General features: G+C 42.9%; 1 protein-coding gene across 4 annotated transcripts in view; it reads left to right on the forward strand.

The window, feature by feature from the left end:
• APAF1 (apoptotic peptidase activating factor 1) overlaps positions 1–24864 on the forward strand; it is a 68045-nt gene that overhangs the window by 155 nt on the left and 43026 nt on the right. The window contains exons 1-9 of one of the 4 annotated variants that reach the window (XM_019545096.1): positions 132–233; positions 3423–3531; positions 8276–8465; positions 8832–9021; positions 9960–10157; positions 11205–11388; positions 19712–19824; positions 22626–22757; positions 23168–23406. In XM_019545096.1, the coding sequence (XP_019400641.1) occupies positions 8328–8465; positions 8832–9021; positions 9960–10157; positions 11205–11388; positions 19712–19824; positions 22626–22757; positions 23168–23406 (1194 nt within the window). In that variant the 5' untranslated portion in view covers positions 132–233; positions 3423–3531; positions 8276–8327. Of the gene's footprint in view, positions 1–131; positions 234–3422; positions 3532–8275; positions 8466–8831; positions 9022–9959; positions 10158–11204; positions 11389–19711; positions 19825–22625; positions 22758–23167; positions 23407–24864 lie in introns of those variants that run through there. The other 3 variants (XM_019545097.1, XM_019545095.1, XM_019545098.1) reach the window with 3 other exon arrangements.

A 24864-nucleotide genomic window follows, 5' to 3' on the forward strand; every position in this document is an offset into this window, starting at 1 on the left:
GAAAGGGTTTCCTCTGCCCCGCGCCGGCAGGGGGCGGAGCCTGTTGGTGCCTCCGGTCACCTCACTGGGGGGGGGGCTAGGAGGCGGGGCCTGCTCCCCTCCTTGGGTCTGCCCGGGCCTCAGCCGGTCTTAACCGTGAGATCATCGCGTTGGAACCTCAAAACTACCGTATTTGCTGGAAAGCTCTTGTACACTGGGGGGTAATGCAAATATGCGGATGAGCGTGCAAACAAGTATGTGGATAAGTACCGATTCTTTTTTTCTCGCGCATTGTGAGTCGCAGCGAGGGAGTGAGCTCTGGGTGGTAAAAGTCGAAGCGTTTCTTTACTTTAAAGCGTGCAGGCGTAAAAGAAAGTGCTAGCAGCAAATCTAAAAAATAGCCTTTTACTTTCATTTCTAGTGGGAGGATCTCGACTTCATGGAAATGGGAGACTCCTTCCTAGCTTGTCCTGCAGCTGTAGGGCTGAGGGCAAGCAAAACCCCCGGGGGCATCTGAACCCCAAGTCTCTGGGCTTGGGCCTGCGCTAGGGTGCTTACCAAAGGATTTGGAAGTATCTGAAGCAGGGGTGGAGGGCCACATATGATTCTTAAATGAATCACAGCAGGGATTTTCAATCCTTTTTGGTCACTGTACCCCCAGTGGCTGATCAAGAAGCGGGGAGTCCCCCAGCAGCCACTCAACAGGTGTGCGTGTTGGGGGTGGAGGGGACTGCCCAGCCCAGCAGCAAAACCAGAAGTGTTTTCTGTGCTGTTGCCGCATACCCCTGAGGCCTTCCAAAGTACCCTCAGGGGTACATGTACCCCTGGTTGACAACCCCTGACTCAGATTTGGAGCTGACTTGGCGGGGGTCATAGTGGGGCCCCTGGCATGGCTTTATAAGCACTCATGGGGCTCTGGCCAGGTACCAGAGGTTTGGAAAAGGGCCAGTGTGGTCCCCATTTACAAGAAGGGGAGAAAGGAGGACCCCAGCAATTATAGGCCAGTCAGTCACCTGGGGCCTATTGTCTACCTGGACTTCAAGAAGGCCTTAGAAACTGTTTCTCATCTCACTCTCATAAAAAAAAAAATAGGCGACTGCGGCACTGATGCCTACACAGTCAGATGGGTGGCAAATTGGCTAGATGGTTGCAGCTAGAGAGTGGTGGTGGACGGGTTGTTTTCAACCTGGGAGAGGTGTGTGCAGTGGAGTCCCCCACGGCTCGGCCCTGATGTCAGTACTGTTCAACATCTTTATCAGTGATCTGGATGTGGGTGTGGAAAGGACGCTGTCCGAATTCACTGACGACACCAAGATGTGGGGTGAGGTGGGCACGCTGGAGAGGAGGGACAGAATCCAGCTAGATCTAGACAGGTTATGGAGGTGGGTGGATGAGAATAGGATGGAATTCAATGCAGACAAGTGCAAGGTGCTGCATCTAGGGAGAAGGAGCCAGCAACACACCTACAGGCTGGGGAACTCCCTTGTCAACACGGTGGCTGAAAGGGATCGTGGAGTCATTGTTGACTCTTGGATGAGCATGAATCACCAATGCGAGGAAACAGTAAGGCTAACTGCACCTTGTCGTGCATCTACAGATGCATCGCAAGCAGGTCCAGGGAGGTGATCCTTCCCCTCTGTGTGGCATTGGTCAGGCCACAGTTCTGGGCACTGCACTTCAAGAGGGATGTGGCTAGCATTGAGAGGATCCAGAGGGCCACTTGCATGGTCAAGGGGCAGTGGGGCAGGCCTTACGAAGAGAGGCTAAATGGCCTGAATGGATTCCACAATAGAAGGTTGAGAGGGGATCTGCTGGTGACGGTTTACAAACTCACCGGGGGGAACCAGTGGGACTTGGGGGAGACTCTATTCCCTCAGGCATCACCAGGGGTTACTAGGAATAACGGCCACAAATGGTTAGAGAGAATGTTTAGACTGGACATCAGGAGATATTACTTTATGGTTAGGGTTGCTAGGCTCTGGAATGGTACCCTCACCTTCCTTGGGGGTCTTCAAGAGGAGGCTGGATAGATATTTGGCTGGAGTGTTATTACCCTGGCACCCGTTTCTGCCCAGGGCAGGGGGTTGGACCTGATGATCTGTTTAGGACCCTTCTGACCCTAAGCACTACGAAACTATGATTTGACTTGGGACATGAATTTTTTTTTTATTTATTTTTTTTTAAGGAAAAAAACTAAAAATCAGTTTAGACTTGAGTTTTGGATACACTGCATCTATTAGCTGCCTTGTAAATTATAGTATGTTTTGAATACATTTACTATTATTGGTTGTACATTGTACAAAGGTTGAAATTATTGTATGAATACGGTAATTATTGTACACCTGGCAACGCTGCCTCCTCCTGTCAGATGTGGGGGTTGGCGACTTATCTTCTTTCAGCACAGCCACTGAGCTGGCCGGCTGAGCACACTGCAGCAGGCTCCAGGGGAACTGCCCTGTACCAGTCAGAATGGAGATAAGTCCCCATCTCCCAGGCCCCCTCAGCACATTGGTCTCAGCATCTCTCTTGCATTGGGCAGGGCAACGAGGTAGGCAGCTCATTCAGGGGACAGGCTGCTCTTCGGCAATGTCTTTTGCCTTTCTTGGTCCCAGTCAAGGGCAGGGTAGCAACTTCCGTCCACTTCCTTGCAGGATAAGCGCTTGCCAAAAAAACACCATCTCCTGTGTCTTAATGTAGAAGACAAGGTTCTTTGGATAAATGTGATATCTTTTATTAGACCGACTAATTAGAACCTTGTCTGTCTATGTCCTTAGACCAACACCGCTATAGCCAACACCCTGAATTAATGTAGAAGAAGAACTGGAGGCTGTCGGACAACTGAAGGTGCTACCATGTTGGCACTTTTTAAGTAGATGATGAAGCAGGACCAGCATTTAAGCATTTGAAAAGAAAATGGCTTCTGCATTGAGGAGACTAGGAATGGGCAGCACTGCCATCTTGTTACTTAATTGAGAAGATCCTGCCACACATATAAGACCTAAAGAATAGATTTACAAACTTCCATAGATATATTTTTTTTAAATGTGAATATTTACTTGTGTTGAAAATCAAATAGTTGCCTTGTGTGCGGGTGCAGAAGAACCCTTTCAGAAGCTCAACTTTGGGCTGTGGGCTGGATGAGTTATGCGAGGTTGGTTAACAGGCTGGGTCCAGTGCAAGGGACTGAGCTGCAGACTGGATCCAGCACACAGCCATGGCCCCAGACCCACATGTGCTGGATTGGGTTTGCCAACCCAGCCCGTATGCTAACCCAGTCTAGGACCATTGGGACCATGTCATTTGCCTGTGGGCCTTTAAAGTTTGATAGCAAGGGATCAGTGGCAGTGTTAACTGTCACTGTTTTCCCTTTTGTCAAATTGTCTGACTCAACCTGAGAAGGTTGAATAGCACTGATTTTATTCATTTTTCTGCTTTGGTGACAGTGGCCAATAACATGTTCAGAAGGAAAGTTCAAGAAATTCGCTAGGAGATGAATGGAATCATGGAGGCATAGAAGAATTATCTTCAAGAAGTTTTCTTACTTCACTAAAGGTTGGCTTATACCCTTCAGCACAAAGTCGTATATCCTACGAGGGGTGGGTGTGTGTTACTAATTTGGACTTGTGAATGTTAAAGAATTAGTCTTTGAATCCTGCTAAGCTAATTTTTACTGAGTTCGTCTGATAAGTTGTGTGTGTGTGTGTGTTTTCCACAACTTTTTTTTCCTTTTGGTGTTAATGTGTTACATTTCCATTTAATTGTCTCTACCTTTGTTTTTACAAGTGGCCCCAGCAGCAGTCTATAATTATGTTTGTCCAACACATTATTTTTATGTCAGGGTTTGGCAGCCTTTTACCACAGTGGGCCACTGACTGAGATCCAGTCTTCACTGTGGGCAGCATCCTACACCTTCCCAGCAACCATCAGATGCTGTGGAGAGATTAGATGGAATGAGGCAGGCTCTAGGACCCTGGGAATGCCTCCTCTGCTTGTGTGGTTGCAGTGGGCTGCTGATTCCCTAACCCTATTTTTTTGTGACTTGTTTTTCAGTTTTGAATTTTGCTGAATACAAAACATTTGGGCTAAAATTTTATGAGGGTACCTACTTAAGGCTGACTTAAGGGGCAGAGGGGAGGAGCTGGAAAGGGAGGAGTTACAGGTAAAACGCATTATTTTTGAGATTAGATAAGGGCAAAGTATGCTGTTTTGTTCACAATAAAAAATAATTTCATGTAAGCCTTTCTGCAAATCGTGGTACCACTCTTCTGGCTGGGGGGGACGGAGTGTAGAGTAAAGGTTGCACTGATGTGCCTTTTGCCATCATGATGAATGTTTGAAGCCTTCAAAAAAATCTAAGTTCACACCTACTCACTAGACAGCTGTGGAGTTTGCTATATTTTTCTGAAGCTTCTCTCTGAAAGCATGCTCCATCTGTCTCTGTACAGCCACCCTGTATAACTGAACTGTGTGTATACCTCCCCACTGTTTCTGTTGTAGTTGGCATTGCAGAGGATAAATGGGACTTTCTTTGCAGTTGTTCCTTTTGCCATGGTGCTGGTATAGGAATGGTGCTAGGGATATAGAGGAGGGAAATGCCTCCCATCTTATCTTAATGGTTCCTTTGGCACCCAGATATTGTAGAGGGAAGCAAACAGGCTCAAATAAAAAGTGTAGGGGAGGGGGGAGGGAAAAGACAGCTGTCAGAAAGGGGGAAGGAGTCTTGGGTTTCAGGCCCTGCTCTCATTGCAGTTTATGAATTTTATCAGTGGCTCTTAAATGTAAAATACATAAACAGTCCAGGAACATGGCCCATAACTCAAATCCTAGGCACTGAATTTATCTTATATCAAGTATAGAGAAGGCAGGTGCATAAACTGGGTTTGTAAATTCCACTTCCAGAACCAGTTGCCTGTGAATTAGATCACACAATTTCACCGTGGCCAGGGCCTTCTTTGAATTACCCTAAAATACTAACAACAATACTACCTTAGGAAACTTGACAAGGGAATGAATAATCTGCACTGAGGGCATAGTTGGGATGCCATGGAACAATTCACATGCCCATGTGTAAATGATAGGAACAAGAATAAGACTACAAACTTTTCTAATGACTCACTTTGGCAGCACGGGGTATTAGAAAATAAGATGGTGGAACTTAGTTTCGATCTCCTGTCTTTGGGGAAAATAATTTGGTTAAGATGTATAAAACCCAGAAACTTCATGTTCCACTGCAGTACTTGAAGGTGTTATAATAAGTGGCACAATATAAACCATATGAAATGCCTGCAGGTAATGCAAACAGCTGTTCAGTTGTGCAGTTGACACTAGTAATTTGCCAAATCCCATCAGTTTCAGTGTTAGAGGTGCTGCTTATGACAATTTAGTGCTCACTGCTGCAGAAACAGCCTGCTCTCAGCTTTTTGCACCCTATTAATATTTGTTAAGTTGTTACACAAAGTGTGTCCCTTTTGCTAAGCTGTTTGCACTTCATTAAGGCTTAATGAAGAGGTTTTGCTTTACCTTAGAGCAGTTTCCCAAACTTTCTTATTGCATACCCCCCTCCCAGATTTACCAGCTGCTGTGTCCTCCTACCAGCATACATTTATATTTTAACCCCTTAAATGCCAATTATAATGACAATTAAATCTGCTATTACACGGGGGGCAACACGTAGGGGGTGCATATGCACCCCACAAGAGTGCCAGTGCACCCTCTGACCAGCTGTGCTTGCCACTTAGGTGATGGGCAGGGAGGACAGGCGGGAGCACCAGAGTCCCCCCCTGCAAGTGCCAGCCAGGGAGCTGAGTGCCATTGTGCTCCCAGAAGCATTTGCAGCCACTCTAACACCCCCCCTCCAGTCAGCACGATTGACTGAGGGGGGGCAGGATTGGCTGCACGCAAACTCCTCCCTCCCTCCCCCGGTTGCTGACTGGTTGGTGGGGAAGCATGTGCCCCCCTGCGACTAAGGTGGCACCAGTCACCCATGGTTTGTGTTGTGTTTCCCCCCTAGAGATGTTTGGGAACCCTGCCTTAGAGCATTTTGCTTTTAATGGCAGACTTGAAATTGATAGGACCAAGTCAATTTCAAGACTGAGAATGATGCTATAGCAGGGATTTACAATTAGCAGCCTAAGGGCTACATGTAAAATTGTGTCCCACCAGACTTGTTGGCATAGCACCAGAATCCAGTGGAGTGAATGCTACTGCTGGTTCATTTTGCCATTGCTCATCTGGGAGTCTTCACTCACTGTTGGCAGCTAAATTTGGCAGTGGGAGAGCAGGCAAGGGAACAAGTGGCATTCACCCCTGGGTCCTGGAACTGTGGCAGTGGAGTGACTGGCTCCAGAAGTGGGTTGTCCATAGGGCCAAATTAATTGGATGCCTCTGCACTGAAAGGTAACCTTAGTCCATCGTGCATATTGGGAAATGTCCTGGTTACCAGACAAGACTGGTATATATAGTTTATGCTGTGTGCATGTGCTGTTAATGTACAGCAATAAACTCTGCAGCCATTTGAGCTGGAGTCAACTGCTCACACGCACGTTGTCTACACACGTACCTGGGACTGCATCAGTTTGAGCTGTTTGAGTTGGGGTGGAGCAGCTCCAGGCTGGCAGAGGGCTTGGGGGGTGCTCAGCCTTAGGCTCTGGGTTGCAGTATCCAGCAGCAAAGCAGTTGGCAGGAACCCAGAGTCTGGTCCCCAGCTACCAGTGCTGACCAGGTGCAATTTATACCCACCAGTCACCATCTACACATGCATTTGATTGCATTTAATGATTCCGTCCTAAAATAGTGTTGTCCCTGACTAATTAGAGCTAATTAGTCAACTCTGTAGTGAAGTGCATGTGTAGATGCACCCACTGTGTGTGAAATTTAGAGTATGTAAGGACTGCGGTTCCTTAGCTTTGAGAGTTCTTGAAAACATGACTCTGGTATAAACTTATAAAGGGCTAACTTGTTAACGTTTAATCTTGCCAAGTTAGTGCATTTTTTATTTAAAAAATGGAAAATTAGTTGACCTAGAAGAGGTAGTGTATTGAATTTTGATCCTGATTATTAAAGCATGAAATAGATTTTAATTTTGCCTTATTTGCACATTTAAAAGGAGCCATCACATTAAACAAATTACCAAGACTTTTTTTTCCTTTCTAATAAATTGAGCACAATATTGTGGCATTTACTTAGTACTTTCAGAGGACTGGTAACAATTCACAGTCATTGTATTTAGGAACTTTTAAAATCCAATCCAACTATATATATATTTCCTTTGAATTGGGGTGGGGGGGAGTAAGGGGGATTTCCCTGATGTTTGTTTAATGCTGTGTTGCTTGCCAGTCCAACTGAACAGTAAGTTTCAAGTGTCTGAACATTTCAGAGAAAGAATAAACGGTTATACCACAAAACATAGGCTGAAATACTGGTTACTTCTACAGTTTTTAGTGTGAAAAAACAAGATTTGTGAAGTGAGATAAGATCTTACATTGCACCAATTGTATGGTTGTGATTATTTTAATAAAAGATACTACTTTACCTCATAAATCTTATTTTTCATGTATTCCATGGACCACAGCTAGAACAAACTGAATTTTATTAGTAGATGCTAAGATTCATGAACCAAAAAAATGACAAAGCCAGAAGGGAAATACAGAGCCACCTGAGTGAGGGACTAACATAAGAGGGATGGGGGTGTGGTGGGAAACACAACTAGGATACAGAAAATACAGAACTCAGCCCGAAGGTCAGGGACGGGGAGGGAGGGGGGTCGTGACGCCGAGAAAGAAAGAAGATAGATGTACACAAACCCGTACAATGGTCTGCAGTGGTGGAGGGGGTAGGTTGGAGATAGCTTCTCAGTCTATATAATCTTATCATGGGGGTCGTCTTCGGGTGGAGTGGAGTGGTCCATCATTTAAAAATTTTCCTTGAAATCCACCTGGTGCAAAGTGGGGTTCAGGCCTTTTGGGTCCAGTCCAGCGGCACTCGATTTCACAGGGTTGGTGTACTAGTGGTGGCCCATGTTGTGCTCAACATAGATGTCATGGGACCAACGTGGTGTCAGACACCACGAGGCAGTGCATCAGCTTGGCGTAGTGGCAGGAGATGGGGCAGGTGCACAGGATGCTCTTGTTGCTGGTATCCCAGGCTCACGGAATAAACCTAACTGAAAAGTAGCCAAATTTTAGTGGGTTAATGTTGAAAGAGTTCTGGTACAATTTTTTTTTCTCTATTTTTTTAATGGAATGTCAAAAGGAAATATAATTTGAAATTGGATATTTTTTTTTCTGTCTTTATCTAGTTCACGTTCCTGTTCAGGCTTGATATTTTTGTTTTTTCTACACTGAAGCAAAATGAATGTGAAGAGTCGAAACCATTTGGTTCTAAACCGGGTAGCGTTGGAAAGAGACATCCAAACCTCTTATATTATGGATCATATGATTAGTGATCAAGTACTAACATTACAGGAAGAGGAGAAAGTTAAAACACAGGTAAAATGGGCATCTTTTTACTCATCTTAGTCTTTCTAGACTGCATAACCTGTTTTGGAATACTCCTTTTGGACTGTTTGAACATGTTAGACTATTATTCGGCAAGTATTTAAGCTTACGCACAGCTTGATGTGTGCAAGTACTTTCTTTAAAGCCATAAGAAGATCTTTGTGCTTAAAGGTGTTTGAATGCCTTCTTCAAGTAAAGCTTTGATGTTGGTCCATTATTTGGATTGTATTTGCAGCAAGCATTCCTGTTAATAAAAAGTGCAGTCCTTAACTTTTTGGCATTGAAACCAGATGACTTAGTAGGTTCCTTTATCTCTGATTTTATAAAACACTTTCTTTTTCTTTTTGTTTTTGGAAGGCTACACGGCGGGACCGAGCAGCTATGCTAATAAGCATTATTCTTAAAAAAGATAACAACTCATACATATCTTTCTATAATGCACTGCTTCATGAAGGGTACAAGGATCTTGCAGCTCTTCTCCATGATGGCATCCCAAGTATCACCTCTTACGATAAAAAGAATTCTACAGATGGAGTAGCCTTTTGTGGTTAGTAGAAACCATCAGCTTTGCTGTTTTCGAAGAAAAAGATTGGAATTGTAGTTAAAATTTTATTAAAAGAGTAGCTATGTGAACTGTTTTTGAGAAAAAAGCAGTACTTGGTGCACTTACACATTTGACCCCATGTGGCTGTAGTGAATATTTCTGTGTTTCATGTGATTTAATGGGGGGAGGTATGTTTTTTAAGTTGTTTAGCTCTTCCATGTCCAGTAATAGATGATTTTAAAAATGTTGTTTTTAAAAAATGAAGGTTTATATGTTGGACAGTGTCATCCAAGTCTAATCACTTTTAAGTGGTTGATGGAAGAAAACTCTTTCTGTTAGTGTATTTTAGAGAAATGAATCTTGATAGAAATCACAAGCTCTGAAATTTCATTTCTTTTTGGCAATGACACTTCCTCTTTTTTTTTTTTACGTTAATTCACTATTTGGGGGACATTAGCAATTTAGCTTACTTGGCTACTAGATTTTTTTCTATACACCAAAGTTTTTGTGGGTTTTCTTTCTTAATTACTGTAAATAAACTAAACTGATACAAGCATCTGATCTGCCATGTTTGTATTCCATGGCTGTTGTATAGTTTCAGAGCAGTTCTGGTGAAACAAGGGTTCACATCATATTTGACCAAATATGACATCAGCTTTATTACACATTTATTGATATTTAAATGGAAAATGTATCATGAAGAACACGTAGTGATTAATACTTTGGCTAATAGTAGAAATATAATATTTTTTTAGACGGTTTGGGAGAGAAAGGTGGTTCCTGTTGAGTAACTACTTTCTACGTGTTCTGGAAACAAACTGAAATTTAGCAACTCTCATTATCCATTGCTTTCTTGAATAGTTAAGGAGTATTGCTTTTTAAAGAGGTAGGGAAATTGTTTAGAAATCCTATTCCTATTTAAATTCATGATTTTATTTCAGTGAGGACAATCCTCTGTGAAGGTGGAGTGCCACAGAGACCAGTTGTATTTGTTACTCGTCCAGAACTGGTAAATGAAATTAGACAGAAACTATACAACTTAAGAGATGATCCAGGTTGGGTTACTGTCTATGGAATGGCAGGTTCTGGGAAGTCTGTCTTAACAGCTGAGGCACTAAGAGATGAAAGGCTCTTGGAAGGTACTTTTCAGTTATTTTATAAAAATTATATATGTTCAGTCTTCATGAATGAGGAAGATTTTCATAAATGACTAAGGGACCTATATCCCATTGAAAGTAAATAAGTGATTCAGGCCCTAAATTAGTTGGGTATTCCTAAACAATTTTCAGTTTATAAAATTGACTGTCACTTTGTGTTCTAGAACAGTGGTGCTCAGTTCGTGGGCCAGATCTGGCTGTTGGTCCCTATTGGGCTCCTGGGGCAGGCACAGTGGACCCCATCCAGGCATGTGGAGAAGGGCAGGGGGGGGCAACTCAGCCCCACAAGGGAAGGGGGCTTGACCTGGTCCCACAGGAGGAGGCAGGGGGTGTGGTTCTGCCCCACAGGGATGCTGGTGTGGCCTAGCCTCAACCTCAGCCTGCAGGGAAATGGGGTGTGGCTTGGCCCCAGTCCGAGGCTATGGTCTGGCCCTAATACAGCTGCGGAGGGAGGAGGCATGGTCTGATCCCGGGGGTGATGGGGTTGCAGCCTGTCCTGGCCCTGGCCCCAACTGGGTGAGTGGGGCTTGGGACTTGAATTTGGCAGTGAGGAGGGTGGCCATTTTAATGGCCACTGCTCGCCTGCTACCAAATTTCCCAACTGTTGGGGAGCCCCGCTGGCCAGATGCGATGGACAGTTGGCTGGGGGCGGGGGTTTGGGCACTCCTGCTTGAGAATGTTTGAATATTGCCCTGCTTTCCAGTGGCGATTGTTCACATTGGGTAGGATTTTTAATTTTGAAGATGCATACAATGCAGTCTTACTTGGATAATGTAAACATTCATTTGGGGTTAAAGTTATGGAGACATATTTATGGAATGTGAGTGAAACATTTGCCTCATCTTTGAAAACTGCTTATCAAATCTTAAAACCTTGCTTCCATTTTAGCTAGCCTGATTTTTTTTTTTTTTTTTTTTTTTAATTGCTTGGTGTAGTTTGGCTTGGCCTCTTGAAGGCTCAGATCAAGTGTAGTATCAGCAGCAGCTAACATATTTAAGCTTATATTTTATTTTGTACTATCTTTGTTAGAGTGCTTTCCCGGAGGAGTACATTGGATTTCTGTTGGAAAACAGGACGATGCAGGGCTTCTAATGAAACTTCACAATCTTTGTAGTAGATTAGATCTGGACTTCACTTATGCACAAAGGCCACCACTTAATATTGGAGAGGCTAAAGACCGTCTTCGTCTGCTGATGCTACATAAATACCCCAGGTACGATCAGTGAGGTTAAATGTTATTCTTTGTATGTAACAAGCATCTACCATATGTACATGAATACAAGACAAGGCTTTTTCCTCCCCAGTGGCATGGAGGGCAGGAAGAAGCCTTTTGTCTTATAATTGCACATGAGGAAATATCACTAAATACATTGTCTGTTGCCAAAAGCATCATGTGCTCAGTAATGAAAACCAACTATGAACTTGATTAAATTCATTCAACACTGAGCATGACTATGAAACAACATGGCCCACATTGGCCAAACATACTGATAGGACCATATCACAAGAATAGGTTAGTGAAGTCAATTTGAATAAGATTATGGTAGTGTCCATTAAGCTCATTCCCTTTCACTGCTTTTTCAAGTCATGGTAAACGGTGACATTTCATACAGTTCACCCAGAATCCCTCTGTCGCCTCCTCTTTCAGCTTGGCACATATGATTAGTATGACTCCACCCTCCATGAGGTGAATGAAGCAGAACCAGGTTGTCTTGCGCCTCATCTGGATCTAAATTTTTGGAGTATCCGAGGGCTCGTAACAAGAACACTGGATTCTAGTCATGAGCGGGGACTAATTAGCACATGGATCCATTGCCAGAGGCATCCTGAGTACACACACATACTGAGTAGTGCTGAGCTGTGGGGTGGCCATGGCTTGAAATGCTGTTGACACTGTTGGTGCCCAGCCCAATGAACTGTGTGGTAAATCATGAGCATTTGGCTTTGGACTAATACTATACAAAGTTTGTACTTTATATAAGTAGGTGCCAGAATGCTGCTTACGTGTGTTTATGGAGTACCTGAGCTAAAACTTGCAGCAGTTTAAAAAAAAAAAAGCATGCATCAGTTCTAGATAAACTAAGTGCATGGGTACTGTATGCAAATTGCTACAGCCATGTTTAATTTCAAGGTTATTGTTTTCAAATATGCTCCTCACTTCTGTGTGCTCAGGGAGAGCAGGGACTGGCAGTAAGGAGAAGGAGAAGGGGCTACCAGGATAAAAAGTTAGAGGGAAGAAGAGAGTAAAGGGCTTCCTGACCCCCCCCCCCAGATCTTTTCCCCTGATGTAGCAGTGTGAGGTTGACAAATTCAAGGCAAACCTCCAATAATTAGATTCTGTATCTGGAAAACTATAACAAATTTATAAGTTTTCCATACATGGAAACTAATTATTGGGAGTCATCTTATAACCTTGTTCTAGTCAAGTAAATGTAGTAGATCAAGATAAAAAATTAGCTTTCCTGTGTTTTGTGTATGGGCCCTGGCGAATGAGCTAAAATTGCTGTCACGTGTACATTCTTTTCAATATAACCTTTTATTTTCCTTTCAGTAATGCTTTAAACAATGAGAACATCCTTTCTGAGGTAAAACTGGAAAGATTTTTTAAAAGTAACTGACTTGTTGAAGCTTTTCTCATAGGAGTGTCAAATGGAGAGGTCTGTATCAAGATTGCCCAAATCCTGGATTGTGTGAGCTGGCAGGTTATATTCATAAAATTGTGCAGAAATATGACAGATTCTTCCACTTGTGTTTTGGGATGGGAGTGGGAGGCAGGACTCGCACATGAAACCTATTGTGGCTTTTCATCAGCAACTTGAAGCAACAGTGTTGTGTAGGTAGTGAGACTGAAAGATCCCCCATAATGAGGAGTTCATTGATTCAGTGCTGGAGGAAGAACTGCCAACAGCAGCGCTAGAGAAGGGAAAGAACATAGACTCTGAGGAAGGTAGAAGCTGGAAGCTTGTGGCCTCTGGCAGCAAGCAGAAATCTTCATATACATTTGTAGCAGTTCACCTGCAGAGCAGATATGGAGCCCTAACAACAGAGGCGGAGAAACATGTTCCACTGGTGGATGAGGATGGGTGATGCCTCCCCAAGGTGGGAAGGATCGAGATCACCACCACCACCACCAAAAAGAAGCAATGGGTGGTGGTGACTGGAGACTCCCTTCTGAGAGGGACAGAGGCACCTATCTGCTGGCCTGACCTGTGCTTTTGGGAGGTCTGCTGCTTGCCCGGAGCCTAGATCTGAGATGTCATGGAGGGATTACTGAGACTCATCCAGCCTTCTACCGCAGCTCATTCATGTGTGCACCAGTGATACTGCTAGGGGAGAACCTGAGCAGATCAAAAGTGACTACAGGACTCTGGGTGCAAGGGTGAAGGGGACGGGGGCTCTGTTGGTGTTCTCCTGGATCCTGCAAGGGAAAAGGCCCAGGCAGAAGTGGGCATATCTGGCAGATCAATGGATGCCTGCGCAGGTGGAGTCATGGGCAGAGCTTTGGCTTCTTTGACCATGGGATGCCAGGAAGAGACAGGATCCATGTGATGAAGACTGGGAAGAGCATCTTCACAGACAGGCTTGCTAACCTAGTGAGGAGGCCTTTAAACTAGGTTCACTGGGGAATGGAGACCAAAGACCTGGGGGAAGTGTGTGACCTGGAGGAAGCGCAAGCAGGAGGGGGCAACAAGGAAGGCATTCTCATTCTTCCTGAGAAATCAGGGCAATCAGCTAGTTGTCTAAGGTGCCTGTACACAAATGCATGGAGCCTGGGAAACAAGCAGGAAGGTTTGGAAGTCCTTGCCCAGTCACAAGACTGTGATGTTATTGGAATAACAAAGATTTGCTGGGATAGCTGGCATGACTGGAGCACTATCATGGATGGGTATAAACTGTTCAGGAAGATCAGGCAAGGGAGAAGAGGAGGAAGATTTGCACTTCATGTAAAAGAGCTGTATGCTTGCTGACGACCCCAGTAAGAAATGAGATTGCCCTGTTGAAAGTCTCTGGGTTAGGGTAAGAGGGGAGAGCAACAATGGTGATGTTGTGGTGGGTCTCTGCTATAGACTACCAGACCAAGAGAAAGTGGTGGATGATGCTTTTTTCAAACAGCTAGCAGAAGTTTCCTGATCGCAAGCCCTGGTTCTCATGAGGGACTTCAACCACCCTGATATCTGCTGGAGGGCAATACAGCAGTGAGCAGGCAGTCCAGGAAGTTTTTGGAGAGTGTTGAGGACAACTTTCTGGTGCAAGTGCTGGAGCGGCCAACTAGAGACCATGCTCTTTTTGATTTGCTGCTCACAAACAGGGAAGAATTGGTAGGAAATGTAGTAGTAGATGGCAACTTGCAGCAGCAACCACAAAGTGATTGAGTTCAGGATCCTGTGGAAAGGAAGAATGGAGAGCAGCAGAATAAGGACCTTGGACTTGGAAAAAAGTAGACTTTGACTCACTCAGGGAACTCATGAGCAGGATCCCCTAGGAAGCCAGTCTGAGGAAGAGAGAAGTCCAGGACAGCTGGCTGTACTTCAAAGAAATCTTACTGAGGGTACAGAAACTATCCCAATGTGTAGGAAGACTAGCAAGTATAGCAGAAGTCCAGTGTGACCTAGTAGGGAACTCTTCAGTGAGCTAAATCACAAAAAGGAAGCTTATAAGAAGGAAGTGAAAACTTGGACAAACAGCTAGGGAGGAGTATAAGAATATTGCTTAGACATTCAGGGATGAAATCAGAAAGGCCAAAGCACAGTTGGAGTAGCAGCTAGCAAGGGACATGAAGGATAACAAGAAGGGTTTCTACAAGTATATCAGTAACAAGAGGAGGATCGGGGAAAGTGTGTCCCTTACTAATTGGGGAGTCAACCTAGTGATGGCAGATGCAGAAAAGGATGAAGTACTCAGTGCCTTTTTCACTTCAGTCTTCACAGGCAAGGTGATCTCCCAGATGACTGCACCTCGCAACACAATTGGGGGAGGAGGTGAGCAGCCAACTGTGGCAAAAGAACAGGTTGGGGTCTATTTAGAGAAGCTGGATGTGTGCAAGTCCAGGGAAAGGATGCACCTGAGGGTGCTGAGGGAGTTGGCTAATGTGATTGCAGAGCCACTGATCAACTTTGAAAACTCATGGTGATCAGAAGAGGTCCCGGAAGATGGGAAAAAGGCAAATATAGTGTCCATAGTTAAGAAAGGGGAAAAGGAGGATCCAGGGAACTACAGACCAGTCAGTCTCACTGTAGTCATTGGAAAGGTCATGGAGCAGGTCCCCAAGGAATCTATTTCTAAGCACTTGGAGGAGAAGGTGATTAGGAACAGTAAGCATGGATTCACCAGGCTCAAGTCATGCCTGACCAACCTGATTACCGACTATGGGGAGATATCTGATTCTGTGCAGAGAGACCAGTGCATGTGGTATACCTTGACTTTAGCAAGGATTTTAATATGGTATCCCACGTGATCTCTCAGGCAAGTATAGGTTGGATGAATGGATTGTAAGGTAGAAAGCTGGCTGGATCATCAGACTCCGAGGGTAGTAGTCAATGGCTTGAGGTCTAGTTGGCAGCTGGGATCAAGTGGAGTGCCCCAAGGGTCAACCTAGTGCCAGTTTTGTTTAATATCTTCATCAATGACCTGAAAGAATGCACCCTCAGCAAGTTTGCAGAAGACACAAACTGGGGGGGACTAGCAGATACACCGGAGGGTAGGGTTAGGATTCAGAGAGACCTAGACAAATTGGAAGACTGAACCAAAAGAATCTCATGAAGTTCAATAAGGATAATTGCAAAGTCCTGCACTTAGAATGGAATAGTCCGATGCACCGGTACAAGCTGGGGACTGACTGGCTTAGCAGCAGCTCTGCAGAAAAGGACCTGGGGGTTACAGTGGACAAGAAGCTGGATATGATCCATCAGTGTGACCTTGTGGCCAAGAAGGCTAACAGCATACTGGGCTGCATTGGTTGGAGTGTTGCCAGCAGATCAAGGGAAGTGATTATTCCTCCTCAGCACTGGTGAGGCCACATCTGGAGTACTGTCTAGTTTTGGGGCCCCCACTACAGAAAGGATGTGGACAAATTGGAGAAATTCCAGTGGAGGGCAACAAAAATATATAGGGGGCTGGGGCAAGTGACTTCTGAGGAGAGGCTGAGGGAACTGGGCTTATTTAGTCTAGAGAAGTGGTTCCCAAACTCTGACAGATTGTGCACCAGCAATTTACAGTGATACAACTTTAAGTACCACCAGCATTTTTTTCAGTTCAACCTTAAGTAGAACCCACAATTTTTTTTCATATAAAGTAATTATAATAAATCTGTTAACGTGTACCATGGACAGGTTGTCTGCGTACCACTGGTGGTGCTTGTGTCATAGATTAGGAACCACTAGTCTAGAGAAGAGAAGACTAGGGGGGATTTAATAGCAGCCTTCAGCTTCCTGAAGGGGGGTTCCATAGAGGATGGAGCTCGATGTTCTCAGTGGTGGCAGATGACAGAGCAAGGAGTAATAGTTTCCAAGTTGCAACAAGGGAAGTTTAGGTTAGACATTAGGAAAAGCTTTCTCATTAGTAGGGTAGTAAAGCACTGGACAGGTTACTCAGAGAGGTGGTGGAAGCTCCATACTTGGAGGGTTTAAGACCTGGTTAGACAAAGCCTTGGCTGGGTTGATCTAGTTGGGGATGGTTCTGCTTTAAGCAGGGGGATAGACTAGGTGACCTCCAAGTCCCTTCCAACCCTAATTTTCTATGGTTCTCTGATCCTGTGTTTTGGCAAGGGTTACTTCAAGTGTTAGAAACTTCCAGCAATAGTGAGCAGAGGCTACAGTGAGGAAGAATAGTCCTTCATGTAGTTGGCTGGAGTGACCAGAGGCATTAGCAAAACACAGATTGGATCAAACAGCTGGTGTATGCCCTCAGTAAAATACAGGCCACGTCCAGTCTTCATGAGGGCCAGTTCTGGCTTGGGGGCCATAGGTGGCCAATTCCTGCTTACAGGTGGTTGTCACACAAAAGAATGGATGCTTGTTCACAAAGGTCAAAAAACTGTTTCTTTTCCTGATTTTTTTTTTTTTTAATGTTGGCAGTATTTTTGTTGCCAAGAAAAATGCTAGAAAATCTGTGGCAAGCCATCTGTGAAACCATTATAGTGAGTTCCCTGAAGACCTATCCTATGAATTTTTTTACTTTTTGTATTGCCTTGTGGTACAGTAACATTTCTTTTTCTTTAAAAGAGAGTCAGGTTTCAAATGTAAAAGGCTAACCTGACTCTTAAGTTGAAGTGCAGATTTTCCTGAAAAATCAGCCGTCCTCACTTGCTCACAGGTTCAGCTACTTGTCTGTCAAGGCACACTTATGCTACCTTTCTGACATCTTTGTTTGCTTAATCAAAACTCATCTCTTCTCAGCAGAGGTGGAATTTGAATATTCAGTTTGTGCATGGCAAGGGAGAGAAATCACTGCAAAATGTGGAAATTGTTTTTCCTGAGCACAAAGAGGAGGCTGGGATTATTGTCTTTTATGGTATGTTTAGATAGCTAAACGCAGTACTCTGGAGATGCCAGAACTCAAGGTGGGACTGAAAGCAGGATAGCTCTATTGGTGCAAAGTTTCATCAAGACTAATTTACCCTGCTGTTCTGTTTCTTGTGCTCAAACCGTTTAGCACGTATATTTAGTTCGCTTGTTGAAGTCTGAAACAAAAGGAACAATTGGGAGCCATCAGGCATTTGTAGATTCAACTTGGGGAATTTCAGACTCCGTTCTGAAACTGTCTTTTTGACTGATCAGCGTTTCCTGAATCCAGTATGCTGTTGACTTGGGAGTACTGACAGAGCCATAGCAAGACAAATTAATAAGTGTTGCCTATGATTTGATGCTATGGTTGACTTCCTCAAGCCAGGAATTCATTAGAGTGCAATTGCCTCTGAGAGAGGGGCCCTGTTTTAGATTTTTTTTCTAGTGTGTGTTCTTTTTTTTTCTCATTTGCGTTTTGGCTTACTGACCAAGTAAAGGACTTCCGTTGCTTCCTGATCAAGAATGAGACAGCAGTTTCTGCAAACCTTTTCTCAGGAGGACGGCCTTATTTATCATGTTGGGTTGTGGTTATAAGTTAACATTCAGTTTCTTGTTAGTGAAGTTCACTTTATGCAGTTTCAGAATTACTTCTGATATGGCTGTAATCAACTAGTGTGAGAGTTAGTGGTCTTAACAGGGTATCAGAAAACTCTTCTAAGCGTGGAGAGTGGCTCACCGTCTCTAGAAGTTTGGGAGAATCCTAAGTTACCTGTAAAGTCTCTCATTGTTCACACGTGAGAGCAGATAGTTACATCTATTGGATAAGGCTTTTTCACATGAAGATGTCATAGGATGAATTAGTTATGGCTGTGACAGTACTTAATGGATGTTCCTGATGAGAGGAGTAACCTTAACATAAATTCATCATTAGCTTATCCCATATAAAAAGACTTTCAGTGATCTAATGTGTCTGGGTGCCCAATTTTAAAAATAAGACCCCCTTCAGCAACTTTGAACCTTTTAGCTATACAGTGCATGCATTTGTATGTAAAGTGAGGAATTTTCAGAAATGTTCATTGGCTTAATTCTGTTCCAGTTGAAGTAAATATGAAACTTCTCTTAACTTCAATGAGAGCAGTTGAAAATTCCTCCCATAAGGAGTCAGAAACAAAAGTAAACGGTGTAATACAATTCAGCTGACAACTTAAAAGCTTTTATTATTATTATTATTTTCACCTGAAGTGTTCAAAATGCAAATATATGAGGTTTTGTTCTGTCTTCTGGACTTATTTGCAAAGGAGATTGTTTGTTTTTTGGCAGCCATCTTTGGCAGCTGCTTTGGTTATGTATGCATTGCATCAAGCAAGACTTTTTTCATTTGGTTTGTTGAGATACCTATTAGCATAGTGTAGTCTTCAAACATAACTGTAGCTCTGCTTCAGAAATATGTCAATGGATAGTCCTTGAAAAATGTTACTTTTGCAAATAGAGATGTGATATCGGATTAAAATTATAAGGCAAAAGAGTTATTCCTACACAGTTTCTCCCTCCCCCCACTGCGCAAGATTTTCAAAAACAGACATGTAGCAAGCTAAGTAAACAGGAATTTAATTTCTACTTATGTTTGTTCTGTGTTTGGCCGACTGAGCTCTTCTCATCTATGCAGCTATTTAACTTATACATAAGAAAGCATTTCTTTTTTTTTTTTGTTTCATGTTAACAAATACCTCTAACTTCCTGATGGATATTGAGAGGGAAGGAAAAACAAACTACTCATGGCTCAGCATTGACAAAGATATGCTCTTATGAATTATAAGCAATAATGACTGTATTCTATATTGGCAAAAGAGTGAAAAGTAAAGCATTTAAATATTTTTCTGAGAGAGAAATTCAGAATATGAACTTGCTTCCCAAATTGCAGCATTTAGTGCTTCTTAAAAGGTAGCATTTTTAATAATGCAATGATTTAAAAAAAATCTTTTTTTGAAAAGTTATTACTTGACTCCAAATGTGTAATATTTCTTCTTGTATTAGGTCTCTCTTGGTCCTGGATGACATTTGGGATTCTCAGACATTAGAGGCTTTTGATAATCATTGTAAAGTTCTTATTACCAGCAGGGATAGGAGTGTGACAGATCATGTGACTGGTAAGGAATGTTATTCTCTCCTGCTTAGGACTTCATATCAGTTGTGTGTCTGTTAACTGATAAAATACCATTTAAATTTTTGTAATCTTTCTTGGTTATAGAAGATTATTCCTCTCATATGCCACTACCTTTGGCAGGCTGTAGAACTAGAGGGTTTGTGAGAGGTGGAAAAGTCTGGTTATGGATGATGTCTGTTATGTTTCGTGTACATGACTAGAAAAATTTACTGGCTGTCAACAAATACCACCAAAGCACGAAATGTGAACCCAATTCTGATTATATCATATTGGTGAAGGGGATGGAGAAGGCCACTAGAATTCATCCCTTTTTCCTTTTCTGATCTGCAAGACCCTGTTTTTTCCAATTTTGTCTATAGCTGAGGAAGGCAGGACAAATTTCCCTTTGAAGGACATGAAGAATGTTGTATTGGTCAGATAAAGAAAGTCATGGGGACAGGGTAATATAAGCCACTCTTGCCTTCCCTTTGGGGCTGAAGAGATTGTGTTCCTTTCTTCTTTTGTCTTAAGGAGTGGACGATTGAGCCCATAGTAGGTTGTGATGATATTGAAGCCACCAAACTTTGTATTTTCTGCAGTGATCTTTCTCTTGAAATAGAAGTCTGTTAGTAGATGCAGTCTGTATATGTTTCTAAATTGAATTTGTATGAAGCATATTTACAAAAATATTAACTGGAGGTTACTGAATGTTAACAGATATTTTGATTGTACGTTTTAGGAATTAATCTGATTTTGTTATTTGGAAATTAGCTTTTCCAAGCTCTCCAAATCATTTTGCAGTTAGATTCTTTACTTTGTACTAAGGGAGGGAAGTACACTTAATCATTATTTAAGGCCCAGGGGTGATCTGATGGCCACCTATAAGTTTATCAGGGGTGACCACCAGTATCTGGGGGAACGTTTGTTCACCAGTGTGCCCCAAGGGATGACGAGGTCGAACAGTTATAAACTACTGCAAGACCATTTGAGGTTGGGCATAAGGAAGAATTTCTGTACTGTCCGAGCTCCCGAGGTCTGGAACTGCCTGCCAGCAGAGGTGATTCAAGCACCTACATTGAACACCTTCAAGAGTAAATTGGATGCTTGTCTTGCTGGGATCCTATGACCCCAGCTGACTTCCTGCCCTTTGGGTGGGGGGCTAGACTCGATGATCTTCCAAGGTCCCTTCCAGCCCTAATGTCTATGAAATCTATGAAATTATTAAATTTATGCTTTTCCTGATATAATTTTATAAAATATTTATTCTGCAAATATTTTTATTATCCCACTTGATACGATTCTCCACTTGGAGGTGATTCTGAAAACAACATTTTGTTATTTCTAAGACCTACATTTATTTATTAAAATAGACAAATAGTAAGCAGATAAGCTCGTTAACCAAGATTTTAAAAGCAAATAGTCATTTAAAATATCTTCATTTTTGGATGCTGAATTTAGGCACTGCTAATACTGAAAACTGCTTTTTTCAGAGAATCAGTACTTTGTGCTTTCTGAAGATCCTGGCTTCTTTCATGCACCTCAAATCAGATGCCCCAAATTGCTAGTTAATTTTTCAGTTTGTCTCCTGAGTGACCCCACACATATTAAATTACTTTTATGTACTCTCATTAATAATATGAATGTCCTATAATTGTGTGCTACTTGCAGATATTTCTATAATGGATACTTTATATTTCCTCATTCTTCCTGCCTTTGAATCTGTCTCCTTTCCAGCCCCATGAGACAACCAGCAAAGCCCAAAAACATGTTGCAGAGTGCGGTAGGGCAGGAATCAAACACCTTCCATTCTGGTCTCCAGTCTGGAGACAGGAAGCATAACTGTACAAATCACACTCTCTGATTTGAGAGTCAGAACTCCCCTTTCAATATCCTCTCTATAAAGTTACCCCATCTTCTTTCAAACCTAAGGTGGTTGTGGAGCTCTGCTTCATTCTCCTGCTGCTGAGCATGATCCTCATCAATATTCACCTGTTCTAGACTGCAGGGCTGCTTTTGTTATTTCCCAGTGATCTGTGGATAGAGGGGCTCCTGGGCTTCCAACTGCTGCTTTTTACAGATCACTCCAGGCATAGCTACTCCTGCTACCTTTATGCTATGCATTATTCTTTATTGTTGCAAATAAGAACAGTACAATTTTAGATTTATTTTTAAGAGCTAATTATGCTTATTGAAGGAAAATTGGCTTTTGTCAGTTTCTTTTCAAATGTGCCAGTTCTCTAACTCATAGTTCAAGGCATCCTTTCATCCTGGAATAGTATGCATGTGACACTTTTAACTACTTTTTCCCCACTATGTTTTATATTCAGATATTTAAAAATATTAACACTTTGGAATAGGGACTGGTTTGACACTTTTACCCATTAGTATAGTCTCAAGTATATCTTTTGACAAAGTTTTGAAACAAATCCAGATGAAGTAGAGTTGTATCTAAATTAATGAACTCCGTAGTAAGTTTAAAATACTATATTTAGGGTTGGAGATGGGGACAGTTAGCCTGTATAGACCTGTGTGCTATCATAACTAGGTTGCTTGTAGCTTATCTGCCTAAAACGAAGGAGTGTTTAATAAAACTTGTTTGTATTCCTCTTCCTGCAACTGTTGGTCCAAAAGGATCTTTGTGTACGTTTCAGAGAAGGAAAAGCTTGTTCTTCAATCTATATTCCTTATTTTAAGTTTCATTTTGGAAGTGCTTACAAGCTAATTTAAATATTTTGTATACTTTTATTAAGATTTTTAACTCTCTAAATCTTTCTTTCATTATTTTTAATTGTAAACCTACCCTAGGCAGGAAATATGAAGTTCACATGGAAAGTGGATTGAGTAATGAGAAAGGACTTGAAATTTTATCTCTCTTTGTTGATATGAAAATAAATGATATGCCTGCCCAAGCTGATAAAATTGTAAGAGAATGCAAAGGTATGATGTTTATGATTTTTTACTACTTCAGAAACATTTGTATTTTGTAATTTCTATTATATAAACGTAAGTTAAGAGGGATTCTGTCATGCTGTAGTACTTTAAACAAACAATGTGTTACTGCTGGATTTCCCTTTGTTTCTTTAAGTGACCCTAATGGATTTTTCTTCCTTTCATTTCTTTATCCTGTTTAATTCTGTTCGGAGTACTTGCAGGAAGAGTATTTAGGTGAATCCTATAAATTTCATACCACAAGTATCTATGTCGCATATTTTTCCCACCTGGCTTTTAAGACTTTTGTTGCTAAAACAAGAGCCAGTCTTTTTAGAACAGCAGTTGCTGATGAAAACACTTTTGGATCCAGCAGTAGTTTATCCTAATTTGACATTTTGGTCCTTTGATGTTTTCAGGTTCGCCTCTTGTGTTATCATTGATAGGCGCATTATTACGCGATTTCCCCAATCGTTGGGAATATTATGTCAGACAGCTGCAGAATAAGCAATTTAAAAGGATAAAGAAATCTTCTTCTTATGATTATGAAGCACTCGATGAAGCAATGTCCATAAGTGTTGAAATGCTGAATGAAAACTTTAAAGACTTCTATAAAGATCTTTCTATTCTTCCAAAGGATGTTAAAGTGCCTACTAAGGTAAAACATCAGATTTGGCATAATTATAATTATTGGTGGGACTGAAGGTCCTCTCTTTTTGTAGTTATTTGGGGGGATTCTTTGTGTTGTTTTTAGTACTTCGTCTATTTAGTGTGTGATCTTAATGAAAAACTTTTGGCACTGCTGAGCTGACAACATGAGCATGTCTACCTGTGCTCTTTAATGTGCATTAGCTTGTTTTAATGCGCATTAAAGTAAGCTAATGCACCTTTTTCTATTACCTCACATTGAAGGTACTAAATTTAATGTGCGTTAACAAAAGCAAATTAATGAACGTGCAGCTGCACCCGTAGTGTAGCACACTAGGTCCATCATTAAATAATAGTATTTTTGCTTGAAGACTAAAGGAAGATAACATAAGCTGGTGAAGTATTATTACAGTAAATATCTGTGTTTATATAGCTCTTTTAATCAGACAGTGATTTCCCCAAAAGTGAAAGAAACTGGTCTCAAACAAAATTCTACTCCTTTCATAGCATCTGCTGGAGTAGGCTGCTGCCTATGAGAGCTCATGCTTCTCTGAATCAGTCTGTAAGTGGCCACCCTGTTCTACCTCCCATCTCAGTGGTGGGCAGTTATTTGGGCTGGAGGGCCATTTAGGGAGTTTTAGTGACAGCTCATCAAAATTCCCTAAGTAGCTCTGCCCTGTGCTTGGCTGAGTGGATGGGATGAGACCACAGGTGGGCAGGGAGCAACATTTGGGAGCAGGGCAGGGGCTGGGATTGGGATCGCGGGGTGATGACAGTGTGGGCTGGGACCCAAGGAAGAGCTGTGATCAGCTCCCCACGTGCCCCTTCGAAGGGCACTGGTTCTGTGGGCAGGGGTGTGCATGGAATGGATTGCAGCTCTGGCCCTGTGCTCTCACCATCCTGCCATCCCAGGGTCTCCATGGAGATTGGCTGGAATCCATGTGGGCAGGGATCGCAGCCAGGCAGATGGGATGGGCCCACGGGTGGACAGGTAGTGGCATCTGAGAGCAGGATGGGTGGGCAGGCCAGGCTGGGGATTGGGGTTGTGGGGTGGTGATGGCATGGGGCCAGGGCTTGCCTCTGCCTATGGAACTGGCAGGGATGTGTGTGGAGCCCTGCCCCCATGCTGTCACCACCCCGTGATCCCAATCTCTGACCCAGCCCTGTCCACTTGTGTGCTGGTCCCCATGGAGACCCTACTCCCCACACTCTATCTGGCACCTCAAGCAGTGGGTGCAAGGAGGACAGGCTGGGGTGCCTGGGCAGCGGAGCCAGGTCCAGCAGCAATGAAACTGGCAGCAGCAGCTAGAAGGAGCTGGAAAGCGACTGCTCCAGCACTGTCATGCGCCCAAGTGCGGTGGAACCAGCTGCACACACCATGGCCCAGGCTGTCCCATGTGTCTGGGCCAGGTGTGGCCAAAGGACCCCACCGCAGGCTGGATAAAATTCCATGGTGGGCCAGATCCAG

Source organism: Crocodylus porosus, unplaced genomic scaffold (genome assembly GCF_001723895.1).
Source record: "Crocodylus porosus isolate Cpor-Errol unplaced genomic scaffold, CroPor_comp1, whole genome shotgun sequence".
NCBI lineage: Eukaryota > Metazoa > Chordata > Crocodylia > Crocodylidae > Crocodylus > Crocodylus porosus.